The sequence below is a fragment of the Cucurbita moschata genome, unplaced genomic scaffold, assembly GCF_002738365.1.
Source record: "Cucurbita moschata cultivar Rifu unplaced genomic scaffold, Cmos_1.0 Cmo_Scf00017, whole genome shotgun sequence".
Taxonomy (NCBI): domain Eukaryota; kingdom Viridiplantae; phylum Streptophyta; class Magnoliopsida; order Cucurbitales; family Cucurbitaceae; genus Cucurbita; species Cucurbita moschata.
Genome location: NW_019268533.1, coordinates 2,276,568 through 2,295,744, shown reverse-complemented (window position 1 = coordinate 2,295,744; position 19,177 = coordinate 2,276,568). Strand labels below are relative to the sequence as shown.

Sequence of the window (19,177 nt, the reverse complement as noted above, 5' to 3'; positions counted from 1 at the left end):
TGGGCTGTTAAACCCAGATTCACCTATTATTGAATTCAAAATAATAATACTAATAATGTCCTAAAAATGCCATTTTTTAATTAAAAATAACATATTTACAATAAAATAAAACAAAAATTCAAATAAATATTAATAACACAACTTAAAATGTAAAAAAAAATAATATAAAATTGAATTAATGGTTTAATAAAATAGAAATCAGCGGCACTAATCAGGAAATAAAAGTCAACTAAAGGGCTTCTTGTAAAACGTGTATTAAATAATAATAATAATAAAGAGCTAATAACGGTTGCCCACAACCCAAAAACCTTATCCTATATATTTTTTTATAAATAAAAAAATTATTTATTTATTTTTCTAGATAATATAATTTTAACTCTTTTTTTTTATTACCATTTTAAAATGAAGAATCAAATTCCTCTTTGTTAATCGTGCAAGCAATATTTTCTCCAATGGGGGGTTTGTTTTATTTTAAAAAGAAAACAAATTTTACAAATTAATATTAATTTAATTATAAATAATCTAAATTTTATATATTAATTTATAGATAATACATTTTAATTATTTTCCGCTGTGAGAGTGAAAAATATCCTCATAAATCAACACGAGTCATTTCAACATGTTTTTTTAGAAAAATTATCGGGAGATCACCCAACATAGAATTGCTCAAAACAAACTCAACTATGAAGTTTTTACGATTAAGCCATGGTAAAAATTCATTGTTGAGTTTTTATGATTAGCCCATTATTGGTAAAAGCCCATGGTTTTTTGAGTTTCTAGCTTCCGTCTAAACTCAACTAGAAAAATTTTAGTTCATTTATGTACCATTTCTTTATTCGGATGTCGTATATTTAGTGGTTAAAACGACAGAGCTCGGTTAAAAAAGTAAATTAAGAGGTAAAATTTAATTCACCATGGTAAAAACCCAAAACTATTTTCCATAAATAATAATAATAATATAATAGTAATATTCAAGTATTTTTTTCTTTTAATAATGAATTTTCCAATTTTGCCATTTATATTTTATTTTTATTCCTTCTAAATGGAAATTCCAACATGGAAAGATAAAAAAAAGAGAAGAAATTAAATATTTGGAGGAAAAAGGATATAATCTTAATTAATTAATTAAAATTTTTGTTTAAAAAATTGAAAATTTTTAGAACCTTATCCCGACATGTAATCTTATAGAATTTAATCCGAAAATAATTTAATTGAAATTTGGGCAATAAAAAAAAATAAAAAAAAGAGGCCGAAATGCGGTCGGAATGAAATTGAAATGCAAGGAAAATGCAAATTCGGGTGAAATGCAAATTCTTATTAAATTCACGCGTACGCGTCATGAAAATCGGTGTACCAGGAGGAGTCGTCATCGTTATTGTGAGTGTGAGAGAAAATTTAGAGAGAGAAATCGCCGGCGTTATCTCGGGATTCCCGCCGGGAAATTAGTTTAAAGCTCACGCGCTGGTTTTTGACCGGAAAATGCTTCATCTTCTAGAAATGTTGTGGCATTTGGACTGAAGCCTAGTTGTTCGTTTGAACGTCGTTGGCTTTTGTGGACGCCATTGTTGAGTTTCTTGCTGCTTGTTTGGAGGTATTACTAAAGCTATGAAGTGTTCATTATCGTTAATGAGGAGTCATTGCTTTACTTTTGAACGTTTTGTTGCTGTTTAAGTTGTTTCATTGATTTTTTAGGTTCAGTTCGTGAAGTTTTCTTTGTTTAATGTATGGTAGATTGAATGGTTGATTGTTTGTGTTTATGATTGGAATTCAATTGTCATAGCTGTGGGAATTGGTGGTCTAGGTTACTTCCGATCAAAGTTACGCAAGTGTTTGGGGCGAAATGGGCGATACTGAAGATGTTCATACCGATAGCTTTCGAAATCTTCAATGTTCGTTTGGAACATCTTCCTCCTCTTCTGTGAAGCATAATTTCTCTATGGATCAGCTTAAAATTTCTCAAATGAACTGCTCACAAGGCCGTCCACAGCATTTTCAGTCGAATTTTCTTGGAGATAATAATCGAAGAATGGGAATACCACCGCAGATCCCACCAATCTCTCCGTATTCTCAGATCCCGGTGTCGCGTCCGATGAACCAGCACAGTTATAGCTCTGTTCCTACTCATTCACGATCGTTATCTCAGCCTTCTTTCTTCTCTTTCGATTCCTTGCCGCCTTTAAGCCCCTCTCCATTTCGGGACTCCCCATCTACATCGAATTCAGATCAGGTTTCTGCAGACACATCAATGGAGGATAGGGATGCTAGTTCACATTCTTTGTTGCCTCCCTCACCTTATATGAGGGCCAATTCTTCGCAGATGGGAGATGCTTTACCCCCTCGTAAAGCACATAGGAGGTCCAATAGTGATATTCCGTTTGGATTATCTTCGATGATTCAGTCATCTCCTCTTCTCCCTTTAAGTGGCTCAGGTGGTTTGGAGCGATCAACAAATAGTAAAGAGAATGTGGGCATGTTTAAGCCGGGTAGCCAGTTTGTTAAAAGAGAGCCTAGTTTGGAGAAAGGCATTGATAACAATTTGGAAGGAATGGGTGAAAGGAAGCCCGAAGGGGACACTGTGGATGATTTATTCTCTGCTTATATGAATTTGGATAATATTGATTTGTTCAACTCCTCTGGGGCCGACGACAAGAATGGTCATGAGAAACGGGAGGATTTGGATAGTAGAGGTAGTGGAACAAAGACAAATGGGGGTGAGAGCAGTGATAATGAAGCTGAAAGCAGTGTAAATGAAAGTGGGGATAGCGCTCAAATGCCTGGATTGAATTCCTCTGCTGAAAAGAGGGAAGGGATCAAACGAACTGCAGGGGGCGATATTGCTCCAACGACCAGACATTATCGAAGTGTCTCCATGGATAGTTTCATGGGGAAGCTGCAGTTTGGTGATGAGTCGCCCAAAATGCCTCCTACACCACCTGGTGTTCGTCCGGGGCAACTTTCATCAAACAACTTAGTTGATGGTAATTCCGCTCCATTCAGCTTGGAGTTTGGTAATGGTGAGTTCAGTGGGGCCGAACTGAAGAAAATTATGGCGAACGACAAACTTGCTGAGATTGCACTATCCGATCCCAAGCGTGCTAAGAGGTATTGTAAATCATGTTTGCAACTGATTTACTAAATTGACTTTATCCAGTGATTGCTAATCTTGAGTTATGGGTTTACTTCAGGATCTTGGCGAACCGTCAATCTGCTGCTCGATCGAAAGAACGTAAAATGCGGTATATATCTGAGTTGGAACACAAGGTTCAGACTCTACAGACAGAAGCTACCACGCTGTCTGCCCAACTCACACTTCTACAGGTAGAGATTTTGAGCAGTGACAACTATTTTCTATCTCCATTTTCTGTGCCTAAATTTTCGAGTTTTACTGTGACTATTTCATATTTAGCGAGACTCAGTTGGACTTACAAATCAGAATAATGAGCTGAAGTTTCGTCTCCAAGCCATGGAACAGCAAGCACAATTACGGGATGGTATTGATTCCTTTTCTCTTAGTTATGTTCCTTTAATGCTTGATTGGAAAGGTTTTTCTTCCATAGCATTGAATCATGAATTAACTTTTACTATGTTAGCCTAATATTTCTGCTACATTACTCTCTGTATATTTTTAGTATTTGTCAGATTAATGCTTTGGAAACCATATCTTTTAGTGTTTTTTTTTCAGTATTGAACCATGAATCCTTCTGACTGGCATCGCTCAGTTTTCGGACAGTATCATTGTCAATACAATACAAGTTCATACCTCTCTTTAGTACATTATAATGGAATGTTACTTCTTGTTTTACCCATCATCATGGCTTGTAGAGTTTTCAATTTTTATCATTAGATTACTGGTAAACTGGTACACGTCAGCGGACCATAGACGCTCTGTAGTTCATGGCTAGGCTAACTACTAGGCCACTTTCTCTGGTAAACTGGTACACGTCAGCGGACCATAGACGCTCTGTAGTTCATGGCTAGGCTAACTACTAGGCCACTTTCTCTTCTTTCATCCTACATCAACACTCAAGGTAGACTCCAAGTAGATGCGTCTGTGAGATCTCACATCGGTTGGAGAGGAGCGAAATTTATTATGCACTTTTGCTTAGCAATTATGGAAATTTGTTTTTAGCTTATTATACTAGCTCTGTGAGATCCCACATTAGTTGGAGAGGGAAACGAAACATTCCTTATAAGGGTGTGGAAACCTTTCCCTAACATAGGCGTTTTAAAACTTTGAGTGGAAGCTTGGAAGGGAAAGCCCAAAGAGGACAATATCTGCTAGTGGTGGGCTTGGACCGTTACATTTCTAACCGAAGACAATGGCCTCTCACTCTTATTTTATATGGTAATCTATAGCTTGCTTTTGGTGAGGGCTTTTACTTGATCATCCTTATTTCGTCAAATGATAGTGAAGTCTTCTTGGGACGAAGAGTAAGTTTCAGAACAATCATCCATCCGTTGCTTTGTGTTGCAGTTGATATAAGCCTTTCTGATAATTACCCTTTTCCTTTTTGTGCTAAATGGAAAACCCTTCTGAATTTGCTTAACATGAGTTCTCCCTCTTCTGCATTTCTTGTCAATGAAATTGTTATCAAATGTGGCAGCTCTAAATGAAGCGTTAACCGGGGAGGTTCAGCGATTGAAGCTCGCTACAACCGATATAAACGCGCAATCTCATCCCTCAAACGGGGTAATATCTCAATCATCTATGAATCACCATGGACTCCAGCTTCAGCTTCAGCAGCAGCACCAACAACATATGCAGCAAAATGGCAGTGCAACCACAAAACCAGAGTCCAACCAATAATTATTATTAGTTTGTTTCTGGTTCATTCATAGAAGTATTCATTATTATAAGTTAGCTTCTTATTATTTGGATTTGTCACATATCCACCCCAACACAGTCTTTCTAAAGTTGTGTAAATCACACACTTATAATTTTTATGCTTTATTTTCAATTGTTTAGTGAGTCTAGGCGAATCTTGTTACCCAAAAGAGAAGTATACTCATGATTAATTACTTTATATGATATTTTAGAATGGGAATTCCCTTCCTTTCCTTCTGTCAAGTAGTGATCCCTTAACAATCTAAATCATTCTATTTGATTTGATTTCTAATCATTTTACAGGTGATTAGGCATTTCAAATTGTTGCAGGTTCTTGGAGTCTATTCAATGATTCCACCAATAAATAGAGCTTGGTTCCCACTATTTGGGCATCCCATTTGGTTGGTAATGTATCTTATTCTTTTGTCATTTATATTTAGTCACATTATCATATCATTTTTTTTCAGTATGTCTGGCATGATCTTAATGATTGATAAGATGGCTAATATTTAATGTTTGATAGCTTAATTATCATGGTGGCTATAAAGGTGGATTTTACATAATTGTACAAGTAGTTGTTGTATACTCGTATTAGATGACCTAAATTATAAGGTTTAGGCGATTGTATTTGAGATCTCACATCGGTTGGAGATGGAACGAACCGTTCCTTATAAGGATGTGAAAACCTCCCTCTAGTAGATGCGTTTTAAAAACCGTGAGGTTAACAACGATACGTAACGGACCAAAACAGACAATAACTGCTAGTGGTGGACTTGGACTGTTACAAATGATATCAAAGCTCGACACCGAGCGATGTGCCAGCGAGGATGCTGGACTCTCAAGGGAGTTGAATTGTGAGATCCCACGTCGGTTGAAAAGTGGAACAAAACATTCCTTATAAGGGTGTAGAAACCTCTCTCTAGTAGACGTGCTTTCAAAATTGTGAGACTGACGATATATGCTAGCGATAGGCTTGAGCTGTTACATACTAGACTAAAGAGTTCGCATTCGATAGGTTAGATACTTTTTAGCCCATATTTATTTGGTTAAATCGTCTTTTAGTCCCTATATGTTTAACTTTAGTCCCTATACTATTTCCCGTCCTTACTTGTAACAAGGATTAATAAAATATCAGTTCATAAAGTTGTAAACTTTAGCCATAATAGGATAATGATGATGAAACAGATCCAAAATTTTGAATCATAATCATTGGATTCACATCCTAAGCTTATGCATGCACAAGGTTGTCCATATGAATTGACAAAGGACGCTTCTTTTTCCAACTGTGATACATTCATGAATTAGGTAAACTTGACTGAATTCACTGTACTTCAATGTTTCTTGATTAATTATTATTGTTGTTTATTCTCTTTCTTGATGGCTTTTAAACGTGCTACAAATTTAAGTGTCTTTAGACCGTTAGATGTATTTTTATCGTTCAGGTGGTTTATGCTCCGTTTGATAACCGTTCGTGGTTCGTTTCTTTGTAATAACATGATTTTTATGTTTATTTGATACAATGTTTGGATTCTTAGTAAGATTCTTAAAAACAAAAAAAACGTGCTTGTGATATCCCACATTGGTTGGGGAGGAGAACAAAACACTCTTTATACGGGTGTGAAAACTTTTCCCTAACAGACGTGTTTTAAAGCTTTGAGGAGAAGCTTGAAAGGGCAAATCCAAGAGGACAATATTTGGTGGATCTGGGTCGTTATAGTTCTTATAAAAATTATTATTATTCTTTAGTTTCTAAAGTTTTGATTGAATTTTAAAAACATCGGAGGAAAGTAAATTACCCAATAAAGAAACTTAGAGATGGAAGTAAGGGTCGTTATAAGTTTAAAAATTGAGTATTGAATTGGTTTTGGTCGAAACAATATCATTAAAAAGTTTAGAGTTATATTAGATAAAAAAATTTATATTTAATAGATTAATTAATTTTTAAAATTTTTACCACAAGATTAAAAGAATGTATTAAATATTTTTGTATTTGGGTAAATGGTTAAATAAAAAATAAAAAATAAAAAAATTTACGAACTAAATAAATACAAAATTAAAATTAAAGGTTAATAAACTAAATTATATTTTTATATATATATATATATATATATATTATTATGTGTGTGTATATATATGTGTGATTTCACATTTTAAATGTGAAGGTTGATTATTGTTAAATTATGAGTTTCATTTATTTGCTTTTATTATTATTATTATTATTATTATTATTATTATTATTATTTGATACCATTTATTGCGTTACACTACAATTGATTGAATTCGAAGCAAAATAATGTCACGAGTGATAATATTAGTGATTCTTTATTTGTCTTATTATCATCATCCCAAATCATTAAAATTAAATACAAATAATTGAAACCTCAATTTACAGATAATTTTAATTTCAGTTTCTAAATTAAAAAATAAAAATAAAAACAAGCTCGTTGATTAACTATTTCTCAATTTTTAAATCCATTTTAAGCTTTAAAAAATATTAGTAAAATTTAAATATTTTTAATGTGCTTATTTTCTTATTAAATTTGGCTTAGATTTTTAAAAATATCTTAAGATAATAAAATAAAATAAATAATAACAAAAAGTATCCTGAAATGGAATTAAAAAAAATAAATAAATACAAATTTGGGAAAAAAATAATCCATTTAAAATTTTAGAATATCAAATTAATTTTATATTTTAAATGACACACCCAAATTTTAGAGATATAAATTAATATTTTTCCAATTTATAAAAATTAAATAAAAAAATTAAGTAATTGTTTTAATAATATACGACAATATTTGATTTGATAAAGTTAAAAGTGGAGAGTAATGATTGAAATATAAATTTAGAGAAAAATATAATTTTTTTAATTAACAATAATTTTCAACTAAATTATTATAATTTGGAAATATGGATACTAGTTTATTACAAAAAAATAAAAAAATAAAAAATAATTAAATCATTAAATTCATAATTAATTTTTTTTTTTTTAAAGATTTAATGAAATTTAATTTGATATATTGATTAGGGAACAGATGTATTAATAAACTATAAATACTAAATTAAAAATTAAGCTATAATTTTGATAAGCTTTTACGGCCGAAATAAAATTATTATAAAATTTTAAATAATTAATTATAAAAAATATATATTAAATTTATATTTTCATAAATTAAAAAATAAAGAAATAAGTGTTTTTATTTGGATAAATAAGAATCTAATGTAATATTTGAGAATTTAACTGCTAAATAAATTTATGTGAAAATTTGGCGGGGGGAAAAGTCGAAATGCGGTCGGAATGAAATTGAAATGTAGGCGAAATTCAAATTCGACTGAAATGCAAATTCTTATTAAATTCACGCGTACGCGTCATGGAAATCGGTGTACCAGTAGTCGTCGTCATCGTCATCTTCGTCGTGAGTGAGAGAGAAAGTGCCGAAAGGATTTTTAGAGAGAGAAATCGCCGGCGTCCTCGTGATTTTCGCCGGCGGATTGCTTTTTTAAAGCTCGCTGTTAATTTTGGACTGAAATGCTTTTCTCTATTGCGGAGAATTAAGGTCTTTTGTTTAAGTTCTGCCGCCGTCGGAGGAGGGAGGTCAGGAACGTTACAGCGAGGGCATTGTCGAGCTTCCGGCCGGCTTGGAGTTATTACTTTCTTTGAGGTATTTCTAACTGCTGCGGAATGTCTATTATTGTTAATGGAACTCATTGCTTTACTTTTGAATGTTCTTGAGCTCTTTTATGTTGTTTTTGTGATTTTCTGGTTTGGTATATGAGGTTTTATTTCGATTAATCTGTTGCAGGTTTTGAGGGCGATTGGTTGTGTTTATGATTGGGAGTTTGGTACTCAATTGTGATTGAACTGTGGTGGAGTTGCGTAGGTTTGTGAAGTGGTGATTTAGGCTTTTTTTTCTTCTTCTTCTTCTGATTCTCGAGCACTATCATTCGCTGAGACGTTGATTTTTGAGGCGAAATGGGAGATACTGACGATGCTAATGCTGAGAACATGCGAAATCTTCAATGTTCGTATGGAGCATCTTCTTCTTTTGCTGGAAATCTTCCTTTGTCGATGGATCAACTTAAAATTTCTCAAATGAACTGCTCCCAAATTCGTCCACCACACTTTCAGTCAAATTTTCTTAGTGATAATAGTAGAAGAATTGGGATTCCTCCTAGCCCGAACTCACCGCAGATCCCACCGATTTCGCCGTATTCTCAGATCCCGATCTCGCGTCCGATGAACCAGCAAAATTATAGCCCAGTGCCTACTCATTCCCGATCGTTATCTCAGCCTTCTTTCTTTTCTCTCGATTCTTTGCCCCCTTTAAGCCCGTCTCCATTTCGCGAGTCCCCATCTACATCGAATTCAGATCAGGTTTCTGCAGATACATCAATGGAGGATAGGGATAACAGTTCCCATTCTTTGTTGCCTCCCTCACCTTATATGAGAGCCAATTCTTCTAAGATGGGAGATTCTTTACCTCCTCGTAAAGCACATAGGCGGTCTAGTAGTGATATTCCATTTGGATTATCTTCAATGATTCAGCCATCTCCTCTTCTCCCATTCAGTAGCTCTGGTGGATTGGAGCGATCTACGAGTAGTAAAGAGAATGCTGGCATGTTAAAGCCCGCCAGCCAGTTAGTTAAAAGAGAACATAGTTTGGAGAAAAACGTTGACAACAATTTAGAAGGAATGAGTGAGAGGAAATCCGATGGGGACAATGTGGACGACTTATTTTCTGCTTATATGAATTTGGATAATATTGATTTGTTCAACTCTTCTGGGACGAACGACAAGAACGGTCATGAGAATCGAGAGGATTTGGATAGTAGGGGTAGTGGAACGAAGACAAATGGGGGTGAGAGCAGTGATAATGAAGCAGAAAGCAGTGTAAATGAGAGTGGGGATAGCGCTCAAATGCCTCGATTGAATTCCTCTGCTGAAAAGAGGGAAGGGATCAAACGAACTGCAGGGGGCGATATTGCTCCAACGACCAGACATTATCGAAGTGTCTCCATGGATAGTTTCATGGGGAAGCTGCAGTTTGGTGACGAGTCACCCAAAATGCCTCCTACACCACCTGGTGTTCGTCCGGGGCAACTTTCTTCAAACAACTTAGTTGACGGTAATTCAGCTTCATTCAGCTTGGAGTTTGGTAATGGTGAGTTCAGTGGGGCTGAACTGAAGAAAATCATGGCAAATGACAAACTTGCCGAGATTGCTTTGACCGATCCCAAGCGTGCAAAGAGGTATATACAAATTATGTCACTGACCGTTTTACTTAAATTATTTCATCTGTTGATTTGTAAACTTGAGCAATAAATTTACCTCAGGATCTTGGCAAACCGTCAGTCTGCTGCTCGATCAAAAGAACGAAAGATGCGGTATATATCTGAGTTAGAACACAAGGTTCAGACTCTTCAGACAGAAGCTACCACACTGTCTGCCCAACTCACTCTTTTACAGGTAAAATTCTTGAGTATTGACAATTATTTTCTATTTCCATTTTCCTGCTGCTAAATCCTCAGTTTTGGCAAAATTGCTCTGTATTCAGAGAGATTCAGTAGGGCTTACAAACCAGAATAATGAACTGAAGTTCCGTCTTCAAGCCATGGAACAACAAGCACAACTACGGGACGGTATTGACACTTCTCTTTACCTTTTTCCTCCTGTATGTCTCTGAAAAAGTTTTCCATTAAAGCATCGTTTCATTGAGCTGTTTCAAACTGTGTCAGCCATTTTTTTTTTTCTGGAAAATGACCTTCGATTTACTTATCTTCATTGATTAGCTCGAATCTTTGAAAAACCCATCTTGGGTTTTTGTAAGTATTGAATATGGGTTCTTTTCACTTCATAGGCCTTAGTTATCAGGTTGTATAATTGGTAGCCAATCCGAGTTCATGCATACCTCTTTCCTGTACATTGATCTGGAATGCTGTTATTTTACTATTGTCGTGTCACTTGGAACTTTTATTAAGAAATGTTGGTACATATTAGCGGGCCGTAGGCTTCCCGGAGTTCATTGCTTACTCTTAGGGCATTGTACATTCTAACTTGAAGCTGATGTCAGCATCTGTTAGGAACCACGAATCTCCACAATGGTATGATATAGTTCACTTCGAGCATAAGCTCCCGTACCATTGGAGATATATTCTTATTTATAAACCCACGATCAACTCCTTAATTAGCCGACGTGGGACTCCTCTTCCAACAAATCCTCAACAACATAACTATCATTGAATTTTATTCATAAACCACACAAGAATCTGACTCCCTTTCTTCCTAGCTCTTAGGCTTAGTTTGTTATGGAATGTGAGATTCCACCTCGATCGGAGAGGGGAACGAGTGCCAGCGAGGACGCTGGGCTCCGAAGGGAGGTGGATTGTGAGATTCCACATCGGTTGGAGAGGGGAACGAAGCATTCTTTATATGAGCATGGAAACTCTCCCTAGTAGATGCGCTTTAAAAACATTGAGGGGAAGTCCGAAAGGGAAAGCACAAATAGAACAATATCTATTGGCGGTGGGCTTGAGGTGTTATATGAAATCTTATTAAGATATCTAAGAGTATAACAAACGATTGGAATTTCATTATCGATTACCAGATCAAGAGGACCTCTTGACCATTGTTTTTTACTTGTCTCCTTTAACCTTAGACAAGTTTGCTTCTTTAATTTAAGAAATTGTTGGTATCACTGATTTTCAAACTTCTACGGTGTTAAGTCCTCCGTCATTGATTTTCAATTTAGATTCTCAAATCTTTTCACCTTGAACCGATGCTGTTACTCCGTTGATCACGTAGATAGTAGTTCTTGCAGAATTCACTTATACTTTCCTTTTTCATTTATAAATCTTTATCAAACGTGACAGCTCTTAACGAAACCTTAACTGCGGAGGTTCAGAGATTGAAACTCGCTACGATGGAGCTAAACGCGCAGTCTCATCCCTCTAACGGAGTAATGCCCCAATCTTCCATCAGTCACCATAGCCTCCAGCTTCAGCTTCAGCACCACCAACAACAACAGCAACAGATGCAGCAGAATGGAAGTGCAACCACAAAGCCTGAATCCAACCAATAAAGTTCGTTGATGAAGATGATGGATGAGCTTCATTGTCCCTTTGATCACCTTGTTCATCACATCACTGTAAGCTAGCTACTCATTGTTGTTGCCATTTTAAAGTTGTGTAAATCACACAGTTAACTTTATATGCTTTGTTTTAATTACTTTGTAGGCAAACTTGTTACCAAAAGAGAGAAGTGTTCCTTGGATGATAATTACTTTATATCATATTGTAGCATTTGAAACCTTTTCTTTCTTGATTCTCTGTTTCTATTTCTCATCCGATCCTTACAGAAATGAATCATAAAAGAAAATATCGACTAAACCAATCGTAGTAATACCAATTACAGTAACTATTATCCATAGAGGAATCCTTCCGGTAGTCTCGGCCATTTGTCCCACCTCCCTCTCCATTTCATCAAGTGGTCATGTCAGAGACAGAAACAGTTTGAGTAATTATGAGAGCATTACAAAAATACCTCAAACTTTGTCATGATATTACCTGGCCCGTCCTTTCAGTAGAAATTCGTTGGAATTTGTTTCAAAATACCTATGTTCGTAAATGTTTCCCAACTATCCTTGTAGTAGAAAACGATGCAACTATTAGTTGCTATTTATTAAACCCAATTGAAAAGAGATTGATAAAAACCTAGGTAAACCCAATTAGAAAGAGATTACAACCTTATGAAAACTTAACTGAAGAGATATTTATAATAATCTATTCTTAAAATATCTAAATTTAATGATCTCTGTACCATTATTAAGCTAGTGATAATATTTTAATACAAAATCTATAGAATTCTGAATGAAAATTTATATATGAGAATGTGTCGATGACGTGAAAGATATAGTTTTGTTGGTGTCGATGACGTGAAAGATATAGTTTTGTTGGAGTTCTCGTGCATATTTTTTCTTTAAGATAAGTCTAATCATCTAATGTAACGTCTGATTTGAATTCTAAACATGGAATGTAAATCTATGAGCGAATCGTTCTCCGTTTATACAATCAAGCCAAAAATCAAAATTTTTTTTTGTTTATATTTAATATTTTGAATCACATGTCATATTTTTATAAACAATAAACATAGTCGACAAAAAGGGTGTATTATATTTATGTCATCGTCCACAGTTAAGAAGGGTGTATTATATTTATGTCATCGTCCACAGTTAAGAAGGGTGTATTATATTTATGTCATCGTCCACAGTTAAGAAGGGTGTATTATATTTATGTCATCGTTCACGGTTGTTAACTCAAATGTTGACAAAATCCTTTGACATATTGTATAGATAATGAGAAGCTTATTATTTTTTTTTTATCATTATTATTTTTACTATTTACTTTATCACTAAAAATTAGTAAAAACTTGAGTAAAAATTAATATTTACTTCATCACTCAAATTTACTAAAAAGTTACTGTAATTCCAATAAATTTTTAAACGAGATATTATTATTAGTTTATAGTCAATTTTTTTTAGTAAAATAAAAATTAACTAATTATATATATACTAATATTTAAAATTTATTAATTAGATTGATTTATTGTATAAGAGGATAATTAGCGACTTACGTCATAATAAAAAAAAATTTAAAAAAAAAATTTAAAAGTTATTTTAATTTTTTAAATGAAAATTATTTATAATATTGCGATTTAATGACGGAGAATTGTAGCCCTAGCATGGTCCAAGTCCTTCATATTCAAACGGTTTTGACGTAACTCTACACTGTTCCCTGTTTCCAATCTTTCAGTTACTCGTGCGCCCTAGCGCAGCCTCCCACTCGCCCACTAATGGAAGACTCAGTTTCGGCGGAGCTCCGGGACCCCACGGCGGTTTCCGAGGAGCCGGCTTCTCTGTCGGCCTCTACCGGAGCTCAGTTGACGCCGGAAGAATTGGTGGCCAAGGCCATAGCCCCTGTTAAGCGTGAATATCTTCGTCCTCCGCCGATGAGGTCCTCCTGTAACAACGTGAAGGATACCGCTTCCACGGGTAAGAATGATGGTGATGATAAGGCTGCTCCGTCTAGCTTGGTGAAGGAGAAGAAGTCCAAACGTCAAATGAAACGAGAACGCCGTCAGGTTCCTAGTCATTCATGTCGCTTTGTGTTTTTGTAGTGAAAGTTAGCCTGCGTCATTTCTAGTTTTGGATTTTGCTTTCCTAAGCATTACTTGAAATCTAGTTGAAGTGCCTGAAACCTTTTTGAATTGAATGGAGCTTGGAATATGACGTTCCTATCTGAAATTGATGGTTAACGGTTAATTAAACACTATAAAACACTTGCAAACGATTGTGATGAGTATCACTGCCTTGAACTCGGTCTTTTTGTTTGTTGGTTGTATATTTTTGTTGATTCCATGAAGAAAAATGATTCTAAGTATACGTTATAGGCTCTTCGATAATTTCCAGATTATGAATAGCAGATGTACTATGTACAGGAACAGAAGTCCACTAGCCACTTATGTCCTGAAATAGCAAAGACAGGAGATGTTAGCTCATGTCGGTATAGTGATAAATGCCGCTTTAGCCATGATATTGAAGCCTTTAAATCTCAGGTAGTGCATTTAAAATCCCTCTTCTAGCCCCCTTTTCTTTATCTAACAAATTTATTTGTGAGTTTACCTTTATTTTGACAAGAGGTTTATGATCACAGAAACCAGCAGATCTCGATGGAGAGTGTCCCTTCAGTGGTGCCGAACAACTTTGCCCCTACGGTTTAGCGTGTAGATTTGCAGGGACCCACAAGGAAGGTGTTCCTGCTGGTTCGTCGGTTGCTTTGAAGAAATGCTCCGAAATGAATGGACTGAATAAAGATGTTCAGAAGCTCTTATGGAAGAACAAGATGAAATTTCCAAAAGCTGATTCCAAACTCAAAGAACTTGGGCTCTTGGTATGACCAGAAAGCATACTTTGTATTTTTATCTCTTCTCACGACACACTGTTACTTAAAGCCTGTCCACGTATCACTTTGTTTTGACTAGATAAGGGGTGAAGAGGCTACAGCTTTTAAGGAATAGATTCTAATGCATTTCTTAATCTATTACCCATAATGTTATCTGGTTCCCTCAAATAAAAAGACATTGATGTAAATTTTGGCGTTGTTAGGGGCATGGAAAGTCAAAATCGAGGGTCAAAGAAGAGAAGGAAGATGTTGTATCAAATGATAGTGCTGCAGACAGAACACGCTGTGGCGAAGTGAATAATGACATGGATGCTGACTTAGATATCCCTGTGGAAATTCCAGAAGAAAATGGGCAGACAGAAGGAACATTTTCATCTGATGAATCTCGACCCCTGAAGAAACCGAAATCTATGTCTTCAGAGAACTGTCATTCTGATAAAATTGACAATGGTGGTTTATATTTTATTACTTTATCTTATAGTTTCATCTTTCTCTTGTTATTTATATCTCTCATGTGTGCAACAGGTGCATGTATGATTGATGCAACTATTAGTGAGGGCCATACACCAATTGATTCTGAAGTCGTGAACGACAGTGTACTTCCTGATAGTGATGCAAGCCTTAAATCACATCCCCGCGAAAAAAAACTTATTGATTTTAGAGATAAGCTGTATCTTGCCCCTCTGACCACTGTTGGGAATCTTCCCTTCAGAAGAGTTTGCAAAGTTTTAGGAGCAGATGTGACATGCGGTGAAATGGCAATGTGTACAAATCTTTTGCAGGTTGTGCATCTTACCCTTGGCTCTGCAGAAATTAATATTAATACGGGCTCCTTAATTGATTGACATCAGCTAGCTATGAAGTTCCAAATTATAGGTTTTGAAAGTTATTTGTTTGTTCTTATACAACAAACAAATAATATTTAGCCATTTAGTAATTATGAAACTATGCAACTACATTTTAATCTAAAACATGGTTTGGCCCTTTTCATTTTGATCTAAAATATCATTGTTCATTATTTGGCATGATTCTCATTCATTCACTTTTTAATGATGTTTCTATTTCATATTTCTTAAGATGAGTTAAATTGAACATTCTTTTATATTATTTGTCTTGTGTGGTATAGGGTCAAGCTTCAGAATGGGCATTGTTGAGACGACATTCCTCAGAAGATCTATTTGGTGTTCAGATATGCGGTGCATATCCAGACACAGTATCACGTGCTGTAGAACTTATAGACAAAGAATGCGTGATCGACTTCATTGACATAAACATGGGATGCCCAATTGACATTGTTGTCAATAAGGGTGCTGGATCAGCTCTTCTTATGAAGCCAATGCGTATGAAAAGTGTAGTAGAAACCGCTTCCGGAATTGTGGATACACCCATAACAATTAAGGTACTGATTATACTTGGGTACTTATTTCAATGGAACGACCAAAATTAACTGGTGAAGTTGCTTCTAACTGAGGTTATGGGCACTCTCCTTACGTTTCTCTTTTTCTTCCTTTGTGTTATGAGTTTTTTATTGCCCTAAATTTGTTACATGAATTGGTGATGGTCTCGTGGGAGTTTAGGAGGGCAAAGTTAAATGAAATGAGACGAATGAATACTTTTGGAGAATTTAAGAGGCTAAAAGCTCAAGGTTGTAATTGTTAGACGAACACGACTCTCCACGATGGTATGATATTGTCCACTTTGAGCATAATCTCTCATGGCTTTGCTTTGGACTTCTCCAAAAGGCCTCATACCAATGGAGAGAGTATTCTTTGATTATAAACCCATGATCATTCTCTAAATTAATCAATGTGGGACTTTCATCATCCAACAGTAATTAGGTGGATCTAGCATATACGAGTTGTTTTCTTATTTTGCATTCATAAGATTGAATTCTAGGAATTGAGTTGAAGATTAACACAAATGCCCTGGACCCCTTGATTTTTGGAAAGCTGTCTCCTGTATTAGTTTACATGAGGATAGTATAAGGTGGTTTCTGGATAGCTCCCTCGAGGAGGAGCCCCTTCATAGCTCCCTCTAAGTGTTTGAAAGATGAGAGATGTCAAGCAGCTAAATGTTTTCATTTGGTCGCTTGTTCTGGGAGGTAGTAATACAAATAGTTGCTAAAAATTGTGTCTTTATTCGTTTAAGAACTACTTGATTTTTGGTTTTTGAAACTTGTGCTTGCTTCTTTAAAATAGTGGTTTTTAGATTTCAAAACTTGGCTTGGTTTTTGAAAATACTCCTAAAATGTAGATAGCAAAACAAAGAAATCAACTAGTGTAGGTAGCGTTTATAAGTTAATTTTCAAAAACCGAATGACCGACCCAAAAAACAAAACTGCAACAGCTCTAGAGCTCGAGATCTGATTTCAATTGTGTATATTAGGGAGCATAATATCGAACCAGCGTGTTCTTTCTTAGGGGGAGGGGGATCTATATATTTGTTATGTTCTTGGTTTCTCAAGTTCTTCATTTTTTACCATTGTGTTTTTCTTGCATTAGGTTCGGACAGGCTACTTCGAAGGGAAAAACCGTATCGATTCACTTATTGCAGACATTGGTAACTGGGGAGCTGGTGCTGTAACCATTCATGGCCGTACTCGCCAGCAACGTTACAGCAAGCTTGCTGACTGGGAATACATCAATCGCTGTTCCTCGTTAGCTCCTGATTCCCTGCAAGTTATAGGAAATGGGGACGTATTTTCATATGCAGATTGGAATCGACATAAAGTTGAATCCCCAAAGTTAGCTACTTGCACGATTGCTAGAGGAGCATTAATTAAGGTTTTTTTGCAGTTTGATGTTCTTTTTATTTGATTCTTCAACTCATTGAAGCTTATGTTGCTATAATCTGTTGCCCATTGCAGCCTTGGTTATTTACTGAAATTAAGGAACAGAGAAATTGGGACATCACTTCAGGGGAGCGGCTAAACATCTTGAAGAACTTTGTACATTTTGGACTTGAGCACTGGGGTTCCGACACAAAAGGTATGTCGCTCGTTGCCTGTTGCTTGTCATATTGCTTGTTGCATTTCGTTGTTGCTACTATTAAACACAGCTCTCCGTAGGAAACACTTAGCACTATTTATTAAGGGAAAAGAATACAAGACATTGTGTAGAAACTACAATCGACCATAGACCAATTTCCCTTTTATTTGGGATGGGAGTATTGACTACACCCAAAAGTCTGAGCTTCATGTTACTTCTACCAAGCAAGCCGTATGTCAGATCCGGGGCATCCTAATTCGATTGAATGGGATGACAGTTTCCCACTCTGAATCTGTAAAATCAAAATTTTGATCAGATCGCACATCACAATATACTAAGCCTTTCCTTTCTCATTTGATCTAATCTTTACTGTCTCCCGATTGTTTCAAGAGATGGGATGACCTATTACATGCTAGAGCTTATTGAAAAGAAAGAAGTTCCTTTTTTTAAGATTCAAATAAAAAAAAGCCCATTATCCATTCAATATAATAGTGATTGAATGCTCGAGCTCTCAGATACTTTCATGAGTCCATATATAAAGTATCTTCCTCCTTTCCGTAACTCAAAACGAAATTCGATTACTTTGTGCTTTGTATTTCTTCTGGGATAAAAATCTAGGTAGGTTGGAGGGGTATTTATAGTATAAGCTAGACAATCTTTTTCCTAAAATATCTAGTATCTTTATTCCCTGACCACATAAATCATTGTCATAAAATGAGTATATAATGGGCTCATACAATTATTGGGCTCGACCCTTTATTAGCTAGTGATGACATTTTAACGGCCACCGGGCTTCTTCAGCTGATTTTTATGCTATCCTTTCTTCCCATGGTTATATCTGCAGGTGTTGAGACAACAAGGCATTTCTTATTGGAATGGCTTAGCTACACATGTAGATATATTCCCGTTGGTCTTCTGGATGTTGTTCCCCAACGTTTGAACTGGCGTCCGCCGTCGTATTTTGGCCGGGACGACCTCGAGACGCTCATGTCCTCCGACTCTGCAGCTGACTGGGTAATACATTTTTACTTTTTAGTTCAAAAAGTGCTCAAACCATTCGACCTCGAATCGTAATCCCTTCCATTATTACAGATTAAGATCTCAGAGATGTTGCTCGGTAAAGTTCCCGATGCCTTCTCGTTCGCTCCCAAACACAAGTCCAACGCCTACGACCGAGCCGAAAATGGCTGATTCGGGTTCATCACTGTAAGAGAAGATCCGATCACTGAAATTCAAATTCGTTCTTCTGGTGCACACATAAACTGAGACACTTTCCATTGCCATTGTCAGTAGAGCTAATTTAGTTATTTTCACGAATTATTTATGTATTTATGTTCCAATTACATGATAAATCAGGTGCTCGACGCAGCTGTAAATTTATTTATTAATTATTATACCATGCTGACTA

The 19,177-nt window shown here is 35.7% G+C and overlaps 3 protein-coding genes across 5 annotated transcripts; all 3 read left to right on the top strand.

The window, feature by feature from the left end:
• Window positions 1–1,333: 1,333 nt before the first annotated feature.
• On the top strand, window positions 1,334–5,068 carry LOC111455354. Of its 3 annotated transcripts, none has more exons than XM_023096981.1 (5): window positions 1,334–1,591; window positions 1,781–3,102; window positions 3,186–3,318; window positions 3,407–3,491; window positions 4,605–5,068. In XM_023096981.1, exons 2-5 carry the CDS (start codon window positions 1,841–1,843, stop codon window positions 4,805–4,807), a joined length of 1,683 nt encoding a protein of 560 aa, XP_022952749.1. In that variant the 5' UTR covers window positions 1,334–1,591; window positions 1,781–1,840; the 3' UTR covers window positions 4,808–5,068. The 3 variants fall into 3 exon arrangements, with proteins under 3 accessions (XP_022952749.1, XP_022952750.1, XP_022952748.1); XM_023096982.1 differs by having other exon boundaries at window positions 1,341–1,591; window positions 1,802–3,102; XM_023096980.1 differs by having other exon boundaries at window positions 1,341–1,591; window positions 1,732–3,102.
• A 3,116-nt stretch (window positions 5,069–8,184) lies between these two features.
• Window positions 8,185–12,135, top strand: LOC111455353. The gene is made up of 5 exons (XM_023096979.1): window positions 8,185–8,487; window positions 8,629–10,075; window positions 10,160–10,292; window positions 10,381–10,465; window positions 11,696–12,135. Exons 2-5 carry the CDS (start codon window positions 8,799–8,801, stop codon window positions 11,902–11,904), a joined length of 1,704 nt encoding a protein of 567 aa, XP_022952747.1. The 5' UTR covers window positions 8,185–8,487; window positions 8,629–8,798; the 3' UTR covers window positions 11,905–12,135.
• Window positions 12,136–13,590: 1,455 nt separating this feature from the next.
• On the top strand, window positions 13,591–19,177 carry LOC111455351 (tRNA-dihydrouridine(47) synthase [NAD(P)(+)]-like). The gene is made up of 10 exons (XM_023096978.1): window positions 13,591–13,961; window positions 14,319–14,435; window positions 14,534–14,770; window positions 14,986–15,232; window positions 15,308–15,564; window positions 15,909–16,181; window positions 17,284–17,565; window positions 17,649–17,769; window positions 18,614–18,783; window positions 18,862–19,177. Exons 1-10 carry the CDS (start codon window positions 13,674–13,676, stop codon window positions 18,958–18,960), a joined length of 2,091 nt encoding a protein of 696 aa, XP_022952746.1. The 5' UTR covers window positions 13,591–13,673; the 3' UTR covers window positions 18,961–19,177.